Consider the following 24,204-nt stretch of genomic DNA (forward strand, 5'->3'; position numbering starts at 1 on the left):
ATTTTTATGTAAATTTTGATTATGTATTTGGGTTTATTCTTATATATATTTTTAAATATAATTTAGTGATTATTCGTTTATAGTTCTACAGTGCCTCTAAGGATCCAATTCTTTTATTTATTAATGCATTAAACGAAGTTATTCATTTATCATATTGGCCTAAATCGGGAACGTAAAAAATTATTCATTTGACGAGGTTATTCATTTATGGAACATTCATTTATCGAGGTTTGACGTAAGCCCCTCTGGTGTTTCCAACAGACCCTATATAAGGTTTCCTCTTTAAAACACTGGCCCGACGAGCAGAAAGACAACTACTTAAGCTCACAGCACTTCTAAAACCCCAAGGTGTTTACACTTCTACTTAAGATTAGTTTTTTGTTTCTCCTTCAAAATCTCCTCTAAGCTACCACGACCTGGTGATCAGAAACAAAGGTTCGGGTATTCACGAACAAAGCTACAAGAGCTTTTCATAGCAACAGTCTTTGGTGTTTGAAGACAAAAACTTCAAGCAAAGAAATTCGATTGGTGAAGTTTGCTGCCCTTGGATTCGTAAGAAGGTACATATCCTCTAACCCTCTTTGATTACATAAACCAATGCTTGAATGTGGGGTTTTTGGTGGTGAAATTTTTTTCAGCTGAGTTTTTTAGACCAATTTCCAACAGCTTCAAAATACCAGGAATCGGAATTAAGGGAATTGGGGCATGAATTGATAATTTATTTCCTTATTTTGCATCTGTATTTCTCTTGTTTTTTCTGATGCGATTCCTATGGGTTGGCTACTGAACTGACCCAAGATTGTTTCACAGGGGCTGATTCAGCTCAATACCATTGTAAACGAGTATTTCTGGATATGTTTCCTTGCCCTAGGGTGGTTTACTTTCTTTCTTGATAGAAAGAATCTTCAGGGGATTATAACTTTGCTTACTTATATCCTAGGTTTATAAAAAGAAGTGGATCATTAGCCAATTTTTCTTGTGTATTGGCTTGAATGCATCCTATATTGGATAGGCAGCCAATTTTCTTGCTCATTGGCTCGAATGCATCCTATATTGGATAGGGAGCCAATTTTCTTGCTTGCATCATATCTGGGATGATTAGCCATTTTTTTCCTCTTTTACTAATGATGAACTTTACAAGGATTTACACATTGCATCAGATCTACTCGTGATTGATACATGAAGCCATCTGTACTTCACTTCTGGAATTTTACTGGATGACCACATGGAGATGGAGTTTCAAAAAATATCCTGTTAAAAAGGAAGTAATACGCTTGTCCACTAACTTCAGGTGAAAGCTGGAAATGGCGAGTTCTATGCTAGAGAACAGTATTCAATAAGCGAAGGATTTGATGGAGTCTCGCCAGTTCATTGGAGCTCTAAAGTTCCTCAAGGAGCTAGAATCTGAATATCCATCCTCTGCACTAGTCTTGGTATGTGCTGGCTTTCTGTAGATATTTTTTGTTTGCTTAATGATTTATTCAGAAATCACTGTACATGGAAATTCAATTTGAGTCAGTATCAGTATACCCTTTTATGAAACTTTGTTTTTTTTGTTTCTCCAATCAGATAACATGCTCGTGTATTATTATTATTATTTGTTTTTTTTTGATGCACATAAAATATATCTATGATGTATCTTGTTTTGTATGTTATACATATTTCTAGGCGTTTCAATTTCTCTTCAATACATGTGAAGTTCTAAGTGTTTTCAATGCTTTTTTATTCTGATGTCATACTTATTCCTGATCCTCGTATCCGTTCCTTATTAATTAGGTACTCAAGGCTCTTGTGTACGCAACATTTCTATTTGCTTAGAAGCTAAGGAGAAAATTTTCATTGGTAAATCGATTCTTCCCAATGTATTAAACATTTTCCAGACCATTTGCCAACTTCTGGAACGCAGTAAGTAGCTTGTAGCACTAAAATTGTTATATGCCTGTAAAATTGTTACACAATCGAAATAACATACTCGCGTATCTCCTCCAAATTTTCTAAACCAAATTTTGTTTAGAAAAACTTAACTGCGACTCCAGTTGTTATCGCTTAGAGGGTAAAACATATTATAATATGTATTTATTTGTAGACTAGAAACTCTATTGTATGAGTCATTCCGAGCAAGATTGAACTTTAGTATTCCAACTGGAAATATAATCCTAAACTGACTGTAGTTTTTCCAGTAGGATTAGAACCCCAAACCAATTCCAATTTTTCATCTGGAATGGAATCATAATTGTAAGTAATTTTGAGTAATATCCCTTTCATATGCCGATCTAGGTACTAGGTCTTTTGATGTGACTGATACTTGGCACAGATCAATATTAGGTTTAACATTCTTAGCTATACCAGAAGTCTAGAAATTCTTTTAGCTCATTTTGTCTAAGTAGTTGTATTGCGTTGTTGTATTTAATTTCTTCATCTTCTTTTGATACACCTTCCAGACGACTTAGCAATCACTTTCTACAAATATGCTTGTGTGGAAGTTCCCCATGATTTGGACTTGATGATGGGGCTCTTTGTTTGTAAATCAACTTATGGTGAGACGATGTTCAATAACCTCAAGTATTTTCCTTTTTTGTATTTTAAGAAAAGCAAGAACCATGTCATTGGTTTCTGTGTTCATAATTTCTGGTCATCTGTTTGTTTGAGACAGATCTGCCTAAAAATGTACAAGCTTTCTCGAGAAGACAAGTTTCTGATGTGGGCTGTTTTTAGCATTCAACTACAGGTTTGCTAATGAACCCGACCATATTTTGTTGGTTTTATGAATGAATAAAGACTGTGTCCAGCATTCAATTAGAGATTTTCTATTAAACATGACCATTTCATTTTGCATATTTGGGTGTAGGTGGTTTCTCACTTGGTCAAGAAGCATGCGACCACCCATAACTTGGATGAACCAGAAGGTGTGCACTTCTTCTATTCCTTTTATTTATTGGACAGCCTATGCTAATATCTGTTTAACTATTTTGCAGCCCTTTTAGTATACGTTTCTGTAGCGCAAACAGGGTAAGTACGATCATGCTCGTGAAGTCCTATCCATGTTGGGTACGACACTTCTAATATGTGAAGTTGATAGGCTACATATAAAGGTATTGTCACAAGTCCTCTTCTTTTTACTGAAATTTGAAGTTGGTCAAGTTCGATGGATTGCTACTGCCTACAAATAAATAGTATTTATGAATGCTATTTCAAGTTTTCTCATTTTTTACATTTTTTTTTTTTGCTTAAGGTTAGATGTAGTTCTAAGATAGCTAAGTTTTTCCCTGTTTTAGTACCATCCACGTGAAAGTGGATGTAAAGTCTTTATACATGGAAGCATACGTAGGGTTTATCAAACCAGACATATAGATTATGAATGTATGAATATGAAAACAGACAAAGTTATGTTTCCTGTTTTCGGCCATGTTTGGGCATAAATATATGGTGTAAAGGTTCAGGGGAAGGTTGTTATCTTAAATATCATAATAGAACTTCAATCTGGTGTGTTGCATCAATGCATATCGTAGAGCTGTAGATCAATATTTGCTTCGGGATGGAATTTGTACCTATAATAAGTTCCGTGTTGCTTCTGTTCAACCTTAACTTGACAGGGGGATATGCTTCTTTCTCGTTTATGTGACTATGCTGCTGCCATGGAGATCTTGAGACAAAAGTCAAAGACATGGTAACTATCTTCTTTTAGGAAGAGAGGCTACGTCTTCCAATCAAATACAAGATGGGAAAATTAGGCTCAGGCCCAACCCATGGATAACCCATAATATGAGGCCCCTAGATAAAAGAGTTTTATTAGTAGGCCCTGAATTAAAAAATAAATTTAATAAAAGCGAAAAGACTAAATTAGCCTCAAGTATATAAGAGACGTCACCTACCTTTCTCTCGTTCAGACGCCATTATTTCATTTCCAAGGAGAGAGAAAACAAATCTCACTCACCTGAAACAGAAAGAAATCTAGAAAAAAACCGAAAAAATCAAGAAATCTTCCTGAAATCTGTTCCAAAACAAAGATCGAGATCAAAAACTATTCATCATTTGCTAACCCCTAAATCAGAGAAACAGATCGAAAAAGTTTCAGATTCAAAAACCAAAAAAAATCAAAAGAAACAGTTTCAGATTCAGTTTCATTATTCGCCGTTGTTACTTTCCTGTTGATGAAATACTCCGACGATTAATCACTAGGTAAGTTTTGATTTGAAGCTGTTAGTTTTGATTCCTGTTGTTACTGATTCGTGGGTCGAAAATTTCTGAACTAGGGTTTGTAATAAGATTACAACAAACATAACTCATTATGACTGATAATTTTACAGATCGGAGAAGGAGAACAATCGTTTGTGCATAAAATCCATGAAATAACTGATTAAATAGAAACAAAGGTAAGTCATGGATGTGATATAACTGATTGATTTAGTGGATTTCATTTCTGAGATGTTACTGTTTGAAAACCCTAGAAACTCTAAGTTGAATTGCAATCAACTAACTTGATTTTATTACTACATCAACTGCAGATTCAGAATCAAATTTCTTTTGGAATAAAATGGTGAAAGGAAAAATGAATCCCCCTAGAAAAGATGATACAATTACAGGTACTAAGTTGTGAAAACTATTGTTGTCATGGTCTCATGTTTATTTCTCATATAACGCTTGTGAATATGTAATTACACAGACAAGGACATGTGTAACTATAAGTTACACACTCAAAATGTAACCACTGACTGTGTTGTGGTTTGTATATTGATTGTAACTTATAGTTACACATACCAAGTGAGCCTGTCACCACTGACTTGCCTAGGGATGTGTAACTAGTAGTTGCACATAAAAAATTGGTTGTGTTTAGGATGTGTAACTTGTAGTTACACATAGAAAATTGGTTGTGTAAATTGAAGTTACTCATTAATATGCATGTGTAAGTTAAAGTTACACCTTGTAGAATGTCTAGAATTGAGTGTGTAACTTGTAGTTAAAATCTACTAACTGAAGAAATTTAAAAGTTTCTAATGTAAGTGATGCTTTTGAATGTATAACTACGCAAACAAGGGCCTGTGTAACTTTAAGTTACACATTCAAAATCTCACCACTATGTTGTGGTTTGTATATTGAGTGTGTAACTTGTAGTTACACATACAAATGAGCCTTGCAGAAGTGGCTGTGTAACTTGTAGTTGCACATCTTAACTGTGAGTTACACATTCAAGATGTTACCAATGACTTGCAAAGTGGTTGTGTAACTATAAGATACACATTGAAAATCTAATCACTGACTTGCCAATTGACTGTGTAACCTTAAGTTACACATGCATAATAACATAACCTTCATATGCATGTAAGTTAAGGTTACACAACACAGAATAAAATGATTCAGTTTGTGTACTTGGCAAATACACATAGTTTGTAACATGATTTTCATTTTGTAGTTAAAAACGAGTGTATTTGATAAGTACACAACATACTGACTCATGCTATTTTTGTGTGTGTGTACAGGAAACCTAAGGCAGTCGTTGAATGCAGTAAAGGATTTAGTAAAGGTGATAAAGCCTATAGGACTGACTGATAGGGCTCAAAGATATCTTAGGAGAGCTGCTTACGGAGAACTCGTAATGATGTATTACGATGACTATGATACAACTGTACCAACTACAACAAGACAGATAACTACCAACAAACACGGCGTCTTGAAGCTCTTGAACTGCTTTGACATGGATTGTGAGACACCATGTTCATTCAGGTTTGCTGATGATAAGATTATAGAGTCTACACCGGCAAAGCTGGCTGGTATATTTTGCATGCAGAGGATTGGAAGCAGAAAGGGTCAGAAGCTGTTAAAGTACTATTGTCCTAGTGATTTGACTGACAATGTTTTATACAGCAAATACTTCACCGATATCAAATCTACAAAGCTCAAACTGCTGCAAAGGGGCACAAAAGACCACTCAGGACATATAGTTCGAGTATGAAGAGTGTGACAACTTGCAAGACTCCACCAAAGAAAAGGCCTGTCGCAAAGCAAAAGCCCACTCCTACAAATAATGTTGATGAGGAGCAGAAGAAAGATGTTGAAGAGACACCTGTTACGGATGAGGCACAGAAGAAAGCTGCAGATGGTGGAGTTGTGGATGGGGCAGGTGATGATGTGTAGCTGCAAAAGTCAATGAGGATACACCTGGAACTTTTGATGACAGTTCTGCTTCAACACAGTTTGAGGACTCCATGTGTGATAACTGACAACACCGCAAACACAGCCTGACAATGCTCAGACCTACAGTTTGGTCCAACTAGGAGCTAACCCTGATGATATGATGAATGTTGAAGTGAGTGAAATGATAGATGAGATCGTCAGCAACATTAACAAAACTGAACATGGACCCGCAGTGACGGAGAATGCAGAACCTACCTCAACTGGTAACCACTCTTCCGTTCTATGTTTTGTTTGTAATGGAAGTGTAACTTCAAGTTACACATTGTAAAAGGCATGTGTAGCTTGAGGTTACATACAATACATTATTATTTTGGCTTGTGTAACTTTAAGTTACATACATGTGCTAATTTTACTGAGATTCTGCCTATATTTGTTTGTGCAGCTACAACGCAGGAAAACGTTTTTAGCCTTGGATTAGAAAAAAACTCCAAAACCTGCAGGAGAGTTACTAAAGGAAGCTGCAAATACAATAAGAGAAAGGCAACCATCATTAATACAACAACGTGTGCTGAGGAATAGAAAAATCCCAACACAAGATCTAACAATATCAAAGAAATTCAAAGAGGATTAAGAAGAAAGTAATGAAGAAGAAATGGCCGCAGTTCCAGAAGTAGAAGAAGATAGAATGGCTGAGGTTGCTGAAGAAGATGATGGAACAATGAGAACGATGTGAAAGGTTCAGAAGTTATCGAAAGGCTGGAAGGCGAGAAAAAGAATAAAGTGCTTGAATATTTCAATACTCATCCGAAACGTAAGTAGCTTGACTCCAAGTAGGTTGATTCTGTTATTGATTGTTGTATTTTACTACTTGATTCTGTTATCTTGATTGATAATAGTTTACTTCTTTGTAATGCAGAGACATTGCTTGGGATAGAATGCGACGAAGATGGTAACCAGATGTTTGATATATCTGGAGAACTAATGCTACAGCTTACAAAGAAAGAATCCTATTTGGAGTCAGAATTCATCGACTTCTACATTAGCAGATTGAAGACAAAGATGAACTCTAACAGCAAGTATGACAAAGCGATATTCCTGTCGCCAAAAGCATACGTAAGTACTTCAATATATTTAAAATCTTATTGCATTTATAATGTGTAGTATATGTGGTAAGATTATGATAACATACTCAAGATTTTTTTTCCAGTGTAAAACCCAAGGCCCTGTGTGTAACTTCTGTTTACATAATCACTTGTTCATTTGTAACTTTTGATTAAAAATGTGAGTTTGACATTCCAAATGGTTTTTGCAGATCTCTTACTTGAAGGATTACGAAGAATTCAAGAAATTTTGGATTCCGAAGCTTGCGAAGGAGTATGTCAAGTACAAGAACGATGCAGTCAGACTTTTCGCCCCAATGTGCAACAACAACACACACTACACACTGCTGGAGTATGACTTGAGGAGCTCTAATCCTTGGTCCTACATGAACTCGTCAAACGTTAAGGAACTCAAGGGTGAACACCTTCTTCAAGCCAAGAAATATGCATTTGCAATTACTACAGAACTCAGACTACGCTGTCCTTTTGCTCTTGGGATGAATGAAAATGCCAAGAATCTCAATGCGCCCCCACAAGGTACAATTCCTGACTGTCTTCCATGTGTATGCAATTACATGAAGATCAGGATGAAGAATAAACCACTTGACAAAAAATTAACCTCAACTATGATGCTATGGTGGACTGACAAGCTGAACCGCATGAGAGGAAGCATGCTATACAAGATTCTTTCGGATCCATCTAGAGATGTGTAAAGCAGTCATTAGGATTAGAAAAAATTCTATACTCGCAAATATGTTGTTAGCCACAAACAGATGTTAGACTTGGAAAATATGTTGTTAGAAACTTTTAAATTTCGTCAGTTAGTAGATTTTAGCAGTTCTTAGTTTTGCAAAATATTTTTGGGTTGAAATTCTTTGAATTAAATTTTTTATCTTGTTAGAACTACTACTGCTGTGTGTACAGGTTTCAGAAAGTATGCAACAGGTTAAGTAACTACACATCTTAATTTGATGCAGAAAGTGTAACCTGAGTTTACATATACATTTATCATGTGTAAGCTAATGTTACACATCCATATATTTGAGTGTAAACTGAAGTTACACAAGCCATTGATCGGATTGTCCAATAAATCAAAATAAAGTTACACCAGCATTTATCATGTGTAAGCTAATGTTACACATGCAATCACAGCAGTGTAACTTCCGGTTACATATCCATATATTTGAGTGTAAACAAAAGTTACAGAAAGCATTTGACCACTGATCAGACGTATACAATAAATCAAAAATAGAATAAAACGCATTTCAACTGTGAACTGACAAAATCTGAATGAATCATCCTTACACATAATCAACGTTGAAGAAAAATAAAAGCGTTTGGTCCATGAAAACCAACATGAAGAAAATTAAAAAAACAAATAATCAAAGATAAATAACAATCAAATCATTAGTTGCAGAAATGAATTTTGTTAGGCTCAAGCTAGTGGGGTGTGAACTTCCGAGGATTCCTGCAACCTGCCTTGTTGTGACCTGTTTCCTTGCAGTTGCTGCAATGAACTTTCCTCTTCACCTTCTTCTCTGTTTACTTATAATCCTTTTCCCTGGTGGTCTACCTGGATGCTTCTTCACGGTAGGTGGGTTGACGGTGTCGTCTGGATGATATTCAACAGGCCTGTTGTAGTTGGGAATCGGTTGGATGGCATGCATATAAGTCTTCCTAAAATAGTCGCTTGTAAAATACGGTGAAATGAAATCAATAGCCTCACGTTTAATCTTGCGTATGGCTGCAAGAGCATGAGCACAAGGAAAACCATATACGCGCCACCTGGAAGAAAACAAAAAACAAATCAAAAATCAGTTAGTTGCACATACAAATCATAAAACACTCAAAATTAGCTAGCTACAGGTGCATGTACAGGATGTGTATCTTTAAGTTACACATATAAAATAAATTTGTAACTATTATTAACACATGCATATATCTAATGTAAAGTGGATATACACATTCTTAAACAAAAGAACATACAAAGAGAAGAAAAAAGCATAAGAAACCAAACCTTTGACAGGTGCAAGTCTCGTGTTCGAGGTCCACCATGTGAGACCTTTCACTAATAACTTCAAACACGGTAGGGCTAGCAACCAATACTTCCCAAGCCAAACCTTCATCTTGAAGAGCCACAAGCTTTTCTTCATACTCAGGGGTTAATGGAGTCATCATATTAGCACCAATTTCACGACGCTCCGCCATCAAACACATTATTTTCCTCCTAATCTGAAAAGGAGAAAAAAACTCATCAATGCATAAAGTGACAAAACATGAAATAAAAAGACAACAAAACACACACACACACTCAATTAACCTGATCAAGAAGAGCAGATGCAGGCATCTTCTTGTGAACCAGAACCCAGCTATTGACTGATTCTGCTAGAGTACTAGATGTTCGTCCATACCGACAACCTTTGAAATAGGCATTCGCATATGCTTCAGGTGGGATTGTCTCGATGTAATCAGCCACCCAATCGCAGTTCAAATCTCTAATCTTCTGTATGGCTTTCGCATGGTTTTCAGGTGAGAGTGCGTATGTCGCCTCTCGGAAATGGTCCATCACAAGTGAGTACCTAGGATCTGTTGCAGTGATGGGTATATTCTTCGTCAAATGATAGTAGCAGAAGCTGTGGAACCCATCTGGATAAACAAGTGGAACACCTTGCAAGAGTCCTTCATGGCGATCCGAAAGGAAGGTGATTGGCCTCCCATCACCAACAACTTCTTTCAAATTCCTTAAAAACCACTCCCAGTTGTCGATCGTCTCAGAATCGACTAGTGCAAAAGCAAGGGGGAAAAATCCTACAAAAAAATTGTGCAGAATCGAAAGAATAATAAGTTTCACACATGCTAAAACAAATATTTAACTTAAGGTTACAGATGCTATTTTCTTAGTTACACACTGAGTAAAGTAATGTGTAACTGAGAGTTACACATGTGTAACTGTTAGTTATTTGTCAACTGAAGTTGTTCATAAAAAAAAAAACACATAGAAAAAACATACCTTTACCACCATTGATCCCAGTAGCTGCCATCAAGCAACCTTTGAATGTACCAGTCAGGAAAGTAGTATCCAAGTATACCATTGGACGACAAAACCGGTACCCTTTGATGCATGCAGCAAATGCGATGAAAATCCGCTGGAACTGTTTATTTTCACGTTCAAACTTTATCACACTACCAGGGTTGGTTTCCCTTATAGCATCAATATACCATACCAAGTGCGAGTAGGACTTGACATCGTCGCCATAAATCGTATCATAAACCTTTTCCCTAGCATTATATGCCTGGTAGTACTCCATGTTGATCCCATAGTTGGTCTGGAAATCAGCAGCAATTTGCTTGGGCTTCTTGTGAGGATTTTTGCGAACTTCTTCCTCAATCAAACTAGACGAGAAGCTGGTGGAGTAAGTTTGGTTCAAGTTGCGTCCACCAGCACCACAAATGTGCTCAGGGTTATAAGACCTGACCTGAAGAGATTCATACAAAATATAAACAATTCAACCAAAACACAATATGGTGCCAAAAACATCATGTGTAAACCAAAGTTACACATACTGTAAAAAACATAACATATGCTAAGCATTAGATGACAGAACACGGAAAACCTACCTGAAACATTTCATTCCTTTCATCGATAGAAGCTGCATGGAATTTCCAGCCGCATTTTTCATCTGCACACTTAGCCGTGAACCTAGAACGCTCATTGTGAGTTACAATCATTTGGAAACCAGTGCGAAGACGATACTTGGTAAAAGCAACCCTGACTTGCTTAACTCCTTCAACAAACACATGGCCAATATCACCAAGAACCTTGGGCCAACCATCCGATAACAAAGGTTTCGCTGGCTTACTTTTATCTTCCAAATACATTGCAACAGTAAGATTGTTTGTGGACGAAGACGAACTACTAGACCCATTAGAAATAGAAGAATCTGCCCTAGAGCTAGAGGAAGAGGCCACACGAGGAACATTTTGCAAGAAAATATCAACACTGGTCTTCTGTTTACTATTTGTGATAGATATAAGAGCTTGCAAAGAAAAATCACAGTCAAGCGGAAAATCTTTCCCACTTTCTCGAAAGAAGAAAGTAATACCAAGTGGAGTATACTGCTTCCATTCCTTGCAAACTTGTTCCTTAAACTCATCAAGTTTGATATCAGTATTAACACGCAGGGTAATGAAATCAGAAAAGTAGCGAACAACAGCAATGCAACTAACAGCAGCGCAACTAACAACAGCCATGACAACCTGAAAATATCAAATACACAATAAGAATATCAAAATTTGAAAACGAACGCAATTCACTCGGGTGCGTTTCCCCCTCGTGAGAAGTATATTCTATGCGGCAAGCTAAATATAAGTAAAAGATACAGATGATACAATTGTTTACAAATAAAACATGTTACAGGACATATATATGTAACTTCAACTTACACATTCTTCAAATACAACAGGATATATATGTGTAAACTAAAATTACACATGTTGTAACTAAAAAAACATCTGCATCTTCCTCACACATGCTTAAAAATACAAAGAGGATATATATGTGTAAAATAAATTTACACATGCTGCAACTAAAAAACATCTGCATCTTCTTTAAGCATGCTTAAAATACAACATGATATATATGTGTAACCTCAAGTTACACATACTGTAACAAAAAAAACAGCATGTATACAAATCAATTTGAAGTTGTTTTTTTGAAACAAAATTGTTTCTTCATACTTCTCTCAGTATCAACAAAAAGTAAAACAACAAATTAACAGATCGCACATGAAAGAACAACAAAATAATTCAAAAAAAAAATTTGAAAACAGATCTGAAATCAAAAACAACATAAAATTCTTACCTAGATTTGTTGTTTTCTTTCTTCTGAAACAATGTTTATTTTGTTCCTCTTCTCAGTATCAAACAAACATGTGTAAGCATCAACAAAAACATGTGTAAGTATCAAAAGTGACAAAAATAGATCGAAACGGTAAAATCAAAATCAATTGAATTTGAAAACTAAATCGAAATCACAATTCGTACCTATTTTGATTTATGTATTCCCAACTGTCTTCTTCCTCTTCTCAGACTCAACAAATTCGAAACAGAACAAAAATCGTAATCAGTAGAAGATCGAGATTCAAAAAATCGATGACAAAACTAGTGAATCAAGCAACAAAAAAGCTAAAAATGAACAAACCTATTTGTTGTTCATCAATGCAGCTTCACTATCTCGTCAGATCTGAAAAACAGACGAATACACCTCAACGAATTGAGAGAAAATTCGTTTTCTTCTTCTTCTCGTTTATGTTGTTCTTCTTCTCGTTTTCTTCCTATCAAATTAACGAAAATCAGTATGAAACTATCAAAATTCACGAATTCGTCTGAAGAAAAATCTCCAATTCTGTTTCTGAACGAGAGCGGAGAGAAGAAAGAGCTGAATCTGATTTGGTTTTCAGTTTCTGGTAGGTATAAAACGTCTATAAATAGGGAAGGTTAATTTCGGTATTTTTACTTTTATTAAAAATCCTGATGACGTCAGCAATCCGGGAAAATTGAAAACCAGGCCCCAAAAAAAATATTTCTGGGCCTAGAAATATCAAAAACGGAAAGTGTGGAGTTGAGGGTGTAAGATCCATTTTGTGGGGCTTGTATATGGTTGAACCCATATAGTAGGGGGTTCTAGTATTTTTCACATACAAGATTCATACATACATATTTGTGCATGTCGTTCACGTGCGTAAACAGAAATTATGTCATGTTACTTACGGATGCTGCATTTATGATGCTCTTGGAATTCAAGGCAGCCCTGAAGACTGGGAATGTTTCCTCAGGGAGTTAGGTCGATTACTGGAGGATGATAATCAGTGGTATGGTGCAACAACTTACAACCAAATTCATCCACCCATAGTCTTAGCGTGCAAATTATCTCAGCTATCTGATAAAGAAGTAAGCTCTGGTAATCTTTCTTTATATTATAACTTCATATATTCTCCTTGTCTGATCCATTTTCTCATTATGCAAAAGCAGTTTGGAACAAAATTGTCAGAGGCCCTAAACCCAAAGTTAGCTAACCTGCCGATGGAAGTACACGGATGTCTTGATGGAAAGGAATATGATTGGTTAGATAAAGCCGCGGATGAGTACTTGAGTAAGTCTTTCTTTTTTCTTCTTTTTTTCCTGTTATCTCAGTCACATTTTACTATATTACTTACTATAACATAAGGCCCTTGTTTTGCATAGTTCCACATCTAACATTTTGTGCCATATGTAAAGTGGTCTGCTTAATCAGAATTCGAAAGAGGATTAATCGAAAGAGGATTGAGGTTGCACAATTTGTATTTTCATAAGGTTTCTCAATGAAAAGTATCTGCATATTGGTTTGTCTATGTTTTTTCCCGGTGGTAACGCAATTCTCCATATTCCTGGAATGACAGTTGATGGTGCTGTTATGATTCAAACTATAATGGTTTATCCCACATAACTACTAAGTGTTCTTAGCAAGTATGGCACAAATAGTTGTTTGGATTCATATGGAATATCATTATGTCATGAACTCTGGATTTATTTATTTGGCTTGAGGTAGTCATGCTTCTTTGACAAATACACTGATTATGGTAGACCATAATAGTACTGTGCATTTGCTTTGATATTTTTGTTAGTAAACATCGCTAACTTCTGTTATTCTGAGTGCTGGCTTGGTGCTGACACTAAAGTAACCCTTCAAGTCTCACAGAAGTTTGAAGAATTACAGTTGATTCATAATCTCCGTGGACAAGATTCATTGGCTCCTGCCCTCCAGGTAGAAGTTCAAAAATTTCTTGCGGGAGTTGATGAGAGCTCAGGTTTCATTAGTGATGAAGTCTTTCTATGCCATGGAACATCAATTTCCTTAAAAACGAATAGATTCATCATAGTAGCTGCTGATGGGAAACTTACTACAAGAAATAACTCTAAAGGCTTAAACTTGAAAGCTGATAAGGTTCATGGTCTCGACGACATGTGTGTTGGAATATGTGGGTCTTGGAAGACTTTGAGTAACACAGTTGGCGTGTTGAAGAGGCGTTTTAGATATGTTAAGAACGAGAGAGCTAAAAGACCTACGGTTAGTGAACTAGCTGATTTCTTGAAAGAAGAACTAAAGTCGTGCCACGATGAGGAGTCCGGAATTATTCTTGGCGCCTTCGACCAGTTAGAGGTATGAATCTGTCCTTTTCTTTTCTTTTTGTCTATATATTCCGAGTATTATTATTACTGTTTTGGTTCTGATTATCAATTATAATGTTATTATTCTCACATAAATGATGGATTCTATCCTTAATGCTATTATGATGGTGCCTAGTGTTTTCAAATATAAGCTCACATACGAAGCTCAATAATATCTTGTTTGTGTGCTATACTTTGTAGGATAGATTCATGATGTTGGTCCCTTTAACCCTTGTTCTTTAGCAATCCAGCTTTCGTTTCATTATAAAGTCTTGAGCATGTCTGTAGTGATTGGTTATCCTGAGCTTGTCCTTTGCATGAAATCCATTTTTCATGGTTTAGTTTTTTTGTTTGTTTGTTTGTTTTTGTTTTGAGAACTGTGCCTGTTATGTCTGTTGCTAGTTGTGAGTTTGCTTCTTTGGTCATGATAATGGTAGCACCATCTCTCAGGTATTTCTGCATTCTCCAAAATTTTAGGGTAGGCAAAAGTGGAAGAATAGGCTTGGAGCCCATAATAACAAAATAAATAAATAAAGGCTTTCGAGCCAGCCCATCATGTGATACATGGGCAACTACATAGAGATTAGAGACCACAAAAAGATGTATCTTCTGCTTCTAGTTATCTTAAGTTATGTTCTGTATTTTAGGAGGGTCTATAATAATGTAGTCAATATCGCCCGTATCGGCCGAAATATCGGTGATATTATCGGTACCAGTGTTAGAGCGAAATGGTAACAGGAATATCGCGATATGATATTTTGCCGATAATATCGGCCGATATACACGAAACGATACAAACTGGTTTTCCGGTATGGGATAATTTCGGCAGATATACACAAAATATCAGGGCAATATAGGAATTTTATGAAGGGAAGGGATAAAATTCCTAAATCTCAGAACAATTTTTAGAAACCCTTCTTCTCAGCCGAAGAAACTCTTCTTCTCAATGTCAATGGCGAGATTCAATTGATGGTACGACTGTTAACAAGAGGTTGGGGTTTTGATCATTAATTTATTTTTTTGCTGTGATTTTGGTTTTCTTTATATGATGGAACTCGACCTTTTAGTATATTTTCTCACTGATGGATGCAATTTTGTGAGTTTGTAGTTAGTGTATGTTGTGCAGTAATCGTCTAATTGGATGTTACACCTTTCAGTTTTCAGAAACAGAAGACTGATTATGTTGTTTTTTTTTCTTTGGTTAAACCTAAATCTGATATTCAAAGAGTAATTAGCTGCAGGAAAGAAGAAGTGAAGTGCCTCCATATCTGCAACACGGTGTGGTCTCCGGGTTACCAGGTTTCATCTTGGAAATTTGATTTCCTTGAAATTGGGTTTCTGGGCTACTTTGTAGTTTGATTTTGTTCCTTTACACTGGGCATCACGCACTGCAGTAGCAGTTCTTCTTTTCACTCAAGAAGAAGGACTTGGGATTAGGAGAATTGATTATTGTTGCAGCACATTTGTCTTTTCCAGTTCATGCATCTTCTCATCATCATCATATATTTAAGTATCTTAATTGTATTTACAGCTCAATATTTTTATCTTGTCTATTTTGTGTGAAACAATAAAAATTATGGATATAAATTTAGAACGATATTGCACCGATATTTGAAACCGAGATCTCCCCGATACAATGTTGTACCAGTGTACCGGTCCCCGGCCGAGACAAACCGGTATCAGTGTACCAGTGTATCCTATATTAACTACATTGGTCTATATGTTCCTTGCATCTCGTTTGTCGATGACTGCAATCAAATTGATGTCACCCAATCATTCTACTGCTCGGGAACTGGCGAGCATTTTGCGGAACAGATCTTGTCAAAAGGAAACTTGCACATGGACATGAGCTTTAGATGAGGCCATTCGTTTGGTTGAGAGAGCGCTTGTTTATGCGACTTTACATGATAGTTGCACTGGTGGATGGGCAATTAGTAAGTTATTTCTTGCGAATCTTTTTCTTTTTGCATCTTCCTTTATGATCTTTGCCAAAAGTTACGCCCTTATTGTATTTTGTTCTTTCTTACTTTTTGCAGTTTACGTGATCGAGGTTGGCAAGCCTGTAAGAGCAATGACTAGAGAACGAATATGTACTACATTGTGGCGTAGACACCATTCGTCTCTTCCTGATTAGCGTACAAGATTCACTCTCTCGGCTTTTCTGATTTGAGCTGTAGCAAATTCACAAATGTTAAACCCTTTGAAATAGGCTAACTCATTGTTATATCCTTTTATACGAAATGATTTTACATTGCTAGTGAGAAGGTATTACACTATAATAGTTTGGTGGTGCTGTGAACCCACAAGAGTTTGGGCCATCAACCTGTCTTTCAACTATATCCTAATGCCCCAAGATCAGATCAGATCTCAAAGTCGACGTGAGACACTATTCCCATCAACTGGCAATAGAAGGGGCCTGCTGATAGAGCTGGGTGGAGAGGCGAGACCAGTTATCAGGTCAGAGAGACGCCTGGCCCGTAAGCCTGGGCCCAAGCCTTTTGAAACCAGATCGACGAAATCGAGCCTGACTTGCTTCCTTACAACAAAAAGATAGCCTTGCAAGATCTCAAAAATCAATATCCAAGGAAAACCAAGAATTATCTCTTTCAAGATCTGAATTCAATGACAAAACTTTAATGGATTATCTAGCTAAAGATTCTCAAACTTCAAAAAGGGCAACTTGGTTCCAACAGTCACTAAATTCCGTTTCTATTAGTAGGAAACCTAACAAGTATGCAGATAATTTTGCTAGACTAGTCAAGAATAACCCAGGAAATCAAATTTGATCTGATAGACTGGATGAACATACTGAATCGCCAGAATCTGTAATCTGAACCTTGTTTTTTTTTTACGTTTGCTTAGTAATGTAATCATTATTTTTATCAATAAATAAATAAAAAGTAATCGAAGGACCTTCTTCTAAGTGATGACTGTTGGCTTTTCCCTTCCTGTAAACTCCTTCAACTTCGAAACTGATAATGCCAAATCTATAAAGAAAAAAAAAATCAGTGTTGGGAAGCTGAGAATCACTTTATGCATGATTATATTAGATACTTGGAAGAGCAATTTATCAGAATAAAAGGTACTTCGAACAAAAAATTATCAAAAATAAAGGTACTTGGAAGAAAGGAAGAGCAATTAACCTATTAATGGTTTCAGTGCAATTTGTGCATCCACGTCATGTTTGGAAACGTCTGGCTCAAATTGTTCGATGTAAATTCGAACGGTTGCACCAGCGGAACCGGTTCCCTGCAAATTAAGTTCATTGAGTTTCTAATTTAAAAAAGCAGAAATTTACTTGGATGATCCAGCGACTTACTGATAAGCGGAATATAATTCTTGATCCATCAGTAAAAACAAATCGAACTCCCTGTTTGGATGCTACACTACCATCCACCTGCAGAATTGTAAAAAATATCAGTGACTCATTGTTTAGTAAAGGTTTTCAACATCTGCAGAACCAAAAAGCATAAAAGAAGCCAAGCTCTTGCTGATAAAAAGACTTACAGGATCGGTGTAGGTAAAGTCATCCGCAAACTGGAGAGTGTAGCTCCCTAAGATTGGAAATACATTCAATTAGGATATTGTGATGGTGAAAATATAGAATACATTAAATAGTTCAGGACAGTGCTCTTACCATATTTATCACCAGATTTACTTTTCGAAATCAAATCTCTAAGATAGCCCACCATTTTATTTGCTCCTTCAGATTCACACTCCTAAACAATATATTAATCAAATAAACTTAAATATACCTTAAGCCATGAACTACGATAAGCGATTTTTTTGGAATCAAAATTCAATGCTACTTACTTCGTAGTCGTATCTAGAAAAGAAATTTCTTCCATATGTTGCCCAGTATTCTGTAACAACATCAGCAACAGACACCAGTTTCTCCCCAGCCTTCTTGTCCTTGTTTCTGTACGCGATGATTGACAGCCAAGCTAACACAGCCCTGCGAAATGTTTGACGACCTAAGTCAAGGTTTGGAAACTACAAAAGATAAGTTGATACTAGGCCTGGCAATCAAAGCAAACAGAAACCTTAGAGAGCATAAGTTTGATTTTTCTTCAATTAATTTCATGAGTTCCAAAACAATGTTTTACCATATTCCGTCCTTCTCACGGATGTGGTCAGAACCAGTTCCAAAACTTTCTTCTCCACAAATTGACAACTTGCCAGCATCCATAAGATTCCCGAAGAATTTCCAACCAGTAGGTACCTGAATCCAGCAAGGCTCGTCTAAGATGAAATGCAAGCACAAAATCGGTCAAGTACTTTATATGGCAAGTTGGGTCCTATGTTATCACACCTCAAAAAATGGCAGTTTCAGTTTCTCTGCCACACGATCAAGTGCACCACTTGTAGGCATAGATCGAGCTAGACCCTATAGAAAAGTATGCACAGATACATATTCATTTCCTCAAAACCAAAAAACATGAAAATATAGAAGGAAAAGATGCACAATTATACTACCTTAGGGCCACTCTTAAAATAAGGAATAGCAGCCTGCGCATTGGCTGCAATGATGGCAACCGAATCTGAAGGAGTAACAAAGAAACCATTGCCTAGAACCATGTTACGATCACCATCACCTTAAAAACAGAGAAAAATTGGTTGGTGCTCAGTAATGTTGAGTCTTCCAATTAAAGAATTGACTTATTGATTCTAGAGGAATATGCAAACAATATGATGGAAAAGGCTCCAGCAGGGTGATGGTGCTACCACTGATGAAAGAAGGAGACACACAGGAGACACTGAAACAATTTCAGCAGACAAGTATTCGAGTAATGAGATTTAAAACTTATGAATGAATGATTGCTAATAAAATTCCAACTATTCAGGGAGTCTGTAGAACTAAAACGCGTCGTTATGTTGAGTTTAAAACACCAACCTACCCAAACACTACAATATAAGCTGACGTTCCATTGAACATGCATTCCGATAGCCAAGAACTAAATTCTGTTCTAACTCATTCACATCCACTCTAGTATGGTTTGGAAATTTTAAAATGCAAATAAAAAGAAACATTTGGACACATTCTGAAGTACAAGATTGCTGAATCTGGCAGTGCAAGTAACCAACATAAATAAACGTGCATGATAATGGGCCTAACCATCACTTGCTGCACCAACATCTGGAGCATTCTCCCCATACATAATATCAACCAACTCCTTGGCATACCTGTTTCAAGTAAATGGCTAAATCAAACTATATAAGTATACAAATTATTAGAAAAATTAATTTATGACAGTTTGGTTTTCTTACGTGAGATTAGGGTCAGGATGACCATGCCCAAAATCTTCTAGTGGCACCCCATTGATAATGGAATCCTACAGAATGCACTTAACAGCTATCATCAACAACTTCATCAATAATTTGAATATATGTGTTACAGACAATTGGTGATCCAGAACATACTGGATTGGCTCCCAGTGTATCCACAAAAATGGGCTTTGCATAAGCTCCTGTGACTGCATGCATGGCATCAAATATAAACCTGAAAGGTTGCACAGTTGATTACTAACAAACCAGGAAGGTACGATGCAAAAAGAGAAAAAAAAGAAAATGCAACACAGAGATGTCTTAGTGCTAACTCAAGCTAATAGTTGAGGAACTAGACTTGAAGTAAGACTGTAAGAGCAGAAAGATATACTGGAGCAGAAATATTAAGAAGAATAAAACTGTTTCATAAGTGGGTTTGTAATTAAAGATAGAAGCAACATTAGAATCACATTCCGGTATTTCTGGGAGAATGTAGCATATCAAGAGGGCTAACTACTAACTATTAGTTAGAAATTCCTAAAACACTTTACCAAGTAAAATTGCCATCACAAACTCCTCTATGGGGTTCAGATGATAAGACTTGAGAGCATTATTGTCGTCTTCACAAGAACTTCCATGGGAATACATAGCACTATTTTGTCAAGTAAATAGAATACTATTAGTTTCATATAGTAGGCAATATAATATAATCACTAAGTTTGAAAAGGCACATAAAAAGTAACATGATTTGAACCATTGAGCTCTAAAATAGAAAACCTCTCCTTTTAATTCCCATAAATATAGAAACTAGAAACGAAGCAGAGGAGAGATAAAGAAAATTGCTGTCTATAACTAAGATTTCTGGATTTATAATGACAATCACCACCACAAATCCTACTACATGGTACAACTGTTGGATAAAATATTGCATACCTGAAATCTGACCGGGATAAAAGACTTTTAATGAGCGGGAAATCAAATACATCCTGCATATATAACGCCGAATCAGCAATCAGTTGGCCAAAATGGTAAATACCATCCCAAGTTTCTTTTAAAATAAGCTACCTTCATTAGCTCCAGATAATCTGCAACAGGGTCTATCACTTCAACGCTGAAGCTCCCATATTCTGTAGCTCCGAGACGAGACAGATCAACATCAGGAATGGCTGCCGTCTTGATTTCAGAAATCTGTGAATATGATATTCAGCATTTGAAATCAATTGCTTTTCATCATCAACAAGACAACTGGTGTTGCTTGCTCATGCCATTATTGGTAACTTTAGTGGTTTGTTTATGTTCCATTTTAATTATAAGGTTGACCCAATGAAAAAAATAGTAATTGCAAAGACGGCAAGGGCACGTGGTTGTATTCGTTGATGAAACCACTCCCAACAAATTCCCTGCCCAGGGATATCTACCTAAACAATTCCTGACTCCTAAGATCAGCTCTTTCTAGAAAAAAGTTTACTGAGGTACGCAAACTGACACATTATATGCTGATGTAAGTACACTCTTGAATCTGAATTGTAGTATAATATCTCAAAATCCCTCATGACACCCAGAATCTCCCAAAAAATTATGACTCTAGATAAGCTTTATAGTGCTGTGGAGTCTTGCTTATGTCAGAAAAACAACAGAAGACAATCACATGCATGCACTATAGGCTTTATGTGTAAAATGAGATGGAATATGTTTCAGCTAGAAGCTGAAGTGAATGGGAACTATCTACAAACAAATCAAAACAATAAAAGAGAGAGAATGATCAACAAGTCAAAGATGTGTAGATACATACAGAAAGAGTATTCCCGTAGATTTTGTCAGTGATTGATTCAGGTGCAGGTTGACCACTGCTGTAGTTGAACTGTAAAGCAGAAATGAAACAATAACACTTAGTTATACAACCTCAAGGGATTTTAAAGGAGGAACTCCTAGGGGATTCCACGAATCCATGGGAAGTCTCATTGGGTAGATAGAGCTGGAGTCCCGGGGACTACTACAGGCTACAAAAAAAAACAAAAAACACTTCCCAGACACCAACTTCTGTCTGTGAGGTAATTTTTTAAATTTGGTCTTGTGTATGCGGGCGGCTATATCCAAGGCCACAACTGTACCACCTATCTACTGTTCTAAATCTGAAAGATGATATCACATTCAGTCACCTTGATACCCCAATCATATTCAGGTCCACCAGGATTATGGCTTGCGCTCATTATAAAACCACCATTGGCCTGTCATAGAGATACAAGTAGCAGATGAGATTTAGCCACAAAAGGAGAGATGAAGTATAGAGAATTGAAAAGCTTAGCTTGCCTTCTGCTTGCGTATAACGGCTGAAACAGCTGGTGTTGATAAAATGCCATCCCTGCCACAAAGATATTTGGTATTAATTATCCATTGTAAGATTTCATCAACTATCACATAACTGCAAAGCGCAAACTGAGATGAAACAGACAAAAGACAAACAAACAGCGGAAAACATAAATTGCAAAGAAATTGGCTATGGAGTTGCTGTTCTTCACATCTTTCTAGTGTTATATGGCATCCAGACATCACACATGCTCGCTAATCCCTAATTAGCTACCTACTTGATACTAGACTTTTGAGTAAAAAATTACCGGGTCTAAGTGAGACACCATATAGCAGAAAAACATCAGTAGGTTATGCAGAATGGGGGCTTTGCAAGTTTTTAGGGTACGTTATAAGATCTACTCATGTTAAATCATCTGTGTCTAAATTCACAAAAGACTCGTTACTGCATCAAAATGTTGTTTGTAAGTTGCAATATGATATCCTTATCGCCGTCTCTTGAAAGTTAAACTATACTATGTCCTCTAGACAAACTGTTAAAACACTAATTCTGACAATAAGTATAGCAAAAATCTGTAACCACATTTCTTCTTCCCATTGAACAGACAGCATTAATTCAGATGAACTGCACACCTGCCGACTAGAATTTTTCCAACACCATTCCCTGCTGCAATTTTAATAATTATCTGCATTGTTTTGAACCATCATTAATTCTCAGACAAGAAAGATAACATTATAATAAATGAAGGAAAAAAAATACTGATGAATTTATGCACACCTGTGCAGCCTCTTTATTGAAGTATCTACCATCACCTCCTAACACCAGCACCCCTTTCTTGAAATCCTCTGGTGGCAAAGAATTAAACAATGCCTACATTTCCAAAAAAGAACACAAGATCAACATTCATGGAAACATAAATTCATGTCTGTGCATAGTATCCAGCCAAAATGGGCATGAAAACACATCAATTTTCATTTTCATTTGATAAAATGGCTGTAAAATGTTATGACATTTCAAAACCATTTCGCCATCACAAGCTAACCAAATTGTTACAATCAGCCTGACCAAATAGAAACGATTTTCACTCTAACATCATGCAAATTCTACCAAACACATTGCAAAAACCAAAATACACCATTGGAAGAAGAAAAACCACAACAAAAACTCAATTACCTGGATCCAATTAGCTAAATAATTCTCTTGCAAGAAAACCTTAACCTAAAAAATAACATACACTCACTCCAATCAGTACTCAAAGTCACATTTATAGTGAATTAAACCTTAACAAAATCACAACAACAACAACAACAAGAAAACCTTTTTACGCAAACCGCTAGTTCCAGTCTTTTGTCCTTCAATTGGTTTCGCAGGAACTGAATCGATCTAATCACCACCAAAAATCAAAATGTCAGAGTAAACACACAACCCAAAAAATAAAAAAAATAAATCAAACACAACTTTGAGTAAAACCTTGATTCCTTGAGGATCAACAACAGTAGTTGAAGACGAGGAAGAAGAAGAAGCCTGAACAACAAAAATTGACGAGGAAGACGATGAGGAGGAGGACAACCATGTTCTTCTGTTACTTCCAAAACTAAAAGAAGATGATTTTGATTTCAAAGGATTAAAAGAAGATTTTACTGTTGATGAAGATGATGAAAATGATAGTTTAGTGAACAATACATTGTCTAATCTTACGGCACTAGCCATGGGTGTTAAATTTTTTCGGAGTTGCAGAGGAGAAGCAGCAGAAAAACGAGGTATTCTGGTATTTGTTGTTTATTTTTATTTTTTAACGTGACTGAGTGAGAGTGAAGTTATGAAAAGGAGGAGATCTCGCGTACTTCTATGTCTATGGACTGCTGCCACATGTTCCTAAGAAACAGATGCTTATTCTTGGTACTATTATTCTTCTTATCTCTTCCTTGGACGGACCAGAATTACTGGTTCAAGTTAAATGGTCTAAAGACCCATTCTGTCATTTAGACAAGTCTTAGGGGACTTCCCAATAAACTAATTTTGACAATCCACATGACTTTGCAAATGCGATTCTTGGATATGGAAGAAAACCGCTTAATAGCGGAGGGTTAGCTACGCCGCAGGGACTCTGCTTGGTGGCACAGTTTTTGCCGCTGTTGCGGTAGAATTATAGAGAAGAAGACAAAAAGGTAGAGAAGTAATCAGGTTACATGG

At 36.4% G+C, this 24,204-nt stretch overlaps 2 protein-coding genes and 2 long non-coding RNA genes across 4 annotated transcripts; 3 read left to right on the top strand and 1 right to left on the bottom strand.

The window, feature by feature from the left end:
- The first annotated feature begins 353 nt into the window (after window positions 1–353).
- On the top strand, window positions 354–3,087 carry LOC113303370. The gene is made up of 7 exons (XR_003337439.1): window positions 354–560; window positions 1,292–1,433; window positions 1,777–1,905; window positions 2,442–2,537; window positions 2,654–2,728; window positions 2,849–2,906; window positions 2,976–3,087. It is a non-coding gene; the product is annotated as an uncharacterized LOC113303370 (long non-coding RNA).
- A 702-nt stretch (window positions 3,088–3,789) lies between these two features.
- On the top strand, window positions 3,790–4,529 carry LOC113304090. The gene is made up of 3 exons (XR_003338042.1): window positions 3,790–4,179; window positions 4,308–4,373; window positions 4,506–4,529. It is a non-coding gene; the product is annotated as an uncharacterized LOC113304090 (long non-coding RNA).
- Window positions 4,530–13,662: 9,133 nt separating this feature from the next.
- LOC113305288 lies at window positions 13,663–16,973 on the top strand. Its single transcript, XM_026554359.1, has 3 exons — window positions 13,663–13,675; window positions 13,895–14,430; window positions 15,674–16,973. Exons 1-3 carry the CDS (start codon window positions 13,663–13,665, stop codon window positions 15,755–15,757), a joined length of 633 nt encoding a protein of 210 aa, XP_026410144.1. The 3' UTR covers window positions 15,758–16,973.
- A 79-nt stretch (window positions 16,974–17,052) lies between these two features.
- Window positions 17,053–23,847, bottom strand: LOC113304587 (phosphoglucomutase, chloroplastic-like). Its single transcript, XM_026553728.1, has 22 exons — window positions 23,482–23,847; window positions 23,329–23,394; window positions 23,185–23,229; window positions 22,789–22,881; window positions 22,644–22,696; window positions 22,014–22,065; window positions 21,863–21,931; window positions 21,496–21,564; window positions 20,769–20,891; window positions 20,637–20,689; window positions 19,860–19,938; window positions 19,707–19,771; window positions 19,555–19,622; window positions 18,915–19,033; window positions 18,751–18,825; window positions 18,545–18,660; window positions 18,252–18,393; window positions 18,076–18,157; window positions 17,946–17,992; window positions 17,758–17,835; window positions 17,582–17,687; window positions 17,053–17,425 (listed from the first exon to the last, which is right to left on the bottom strand). The coding sequence occupies exons 1-22, from the start codon at window positions 23,719–23,721 to the stop codon at window positions 17,358–17,360; spliced, it is 1,908 nt and encodes a 635-aa protein (XP_026409513.1). The 5' UTR covers window positions 23,722–23,847; the 3' UTR covers window positions 17,053–17,357.
- Window positions 23,848–24,204: the final 357 nt, after the last annotated feature.

The sequence above is a fragment of the Papaver somniferum genome, chromosome 8, assembly GCF_003573695.1.
Source record: "Papaver somniferum cultivar HN1 chromosome 8, ASM357369v1, whole genome shotgun sequence".
Classification (NCBI taxonomy): domain Eukaryota; kingdom Viridiplantae; phylum Streptophyta; class Magnoliopsida; order Ranunculales; family Papaveraceae; genus Papaver; species Papaver somniferum.

Excerpts from the sequence above, each read along its gene's own strand:
- LOC113304587 (XM_026553728.1), bottom strand. The coding sequence starts at position 23,721 with ATGGCTAGTGCCGTAAGATTAGACAATGTATTGTTCACTAAACTATCA. Across the intron at positions 17,836-17,945 it reads ACTTTACCTACACCGATCCT|GTGGATGGTAGTGTAGCATC; the intron begins GTAAGTCTTTTT and ends ACAATTCTGCAG. Across the intron at positions 17,688-17,757 it reads GAATTATATTCCGCTTATCA|GGAACCGGTTCCGCTGGTGC; the intron begins GTAAGTCGCTGG and ends CTTAATTTGCAG.
- LOC113305288 (XM_026554359.1), top strand. Across the intron at positions 14,431-15,673 it reads GCGCCTTCGACCAGTTAGAG|CTGCAGGAAAGAAGAAGTGA; the intron begins GTATGAATCTGT and ends AAGAGTAATTAG.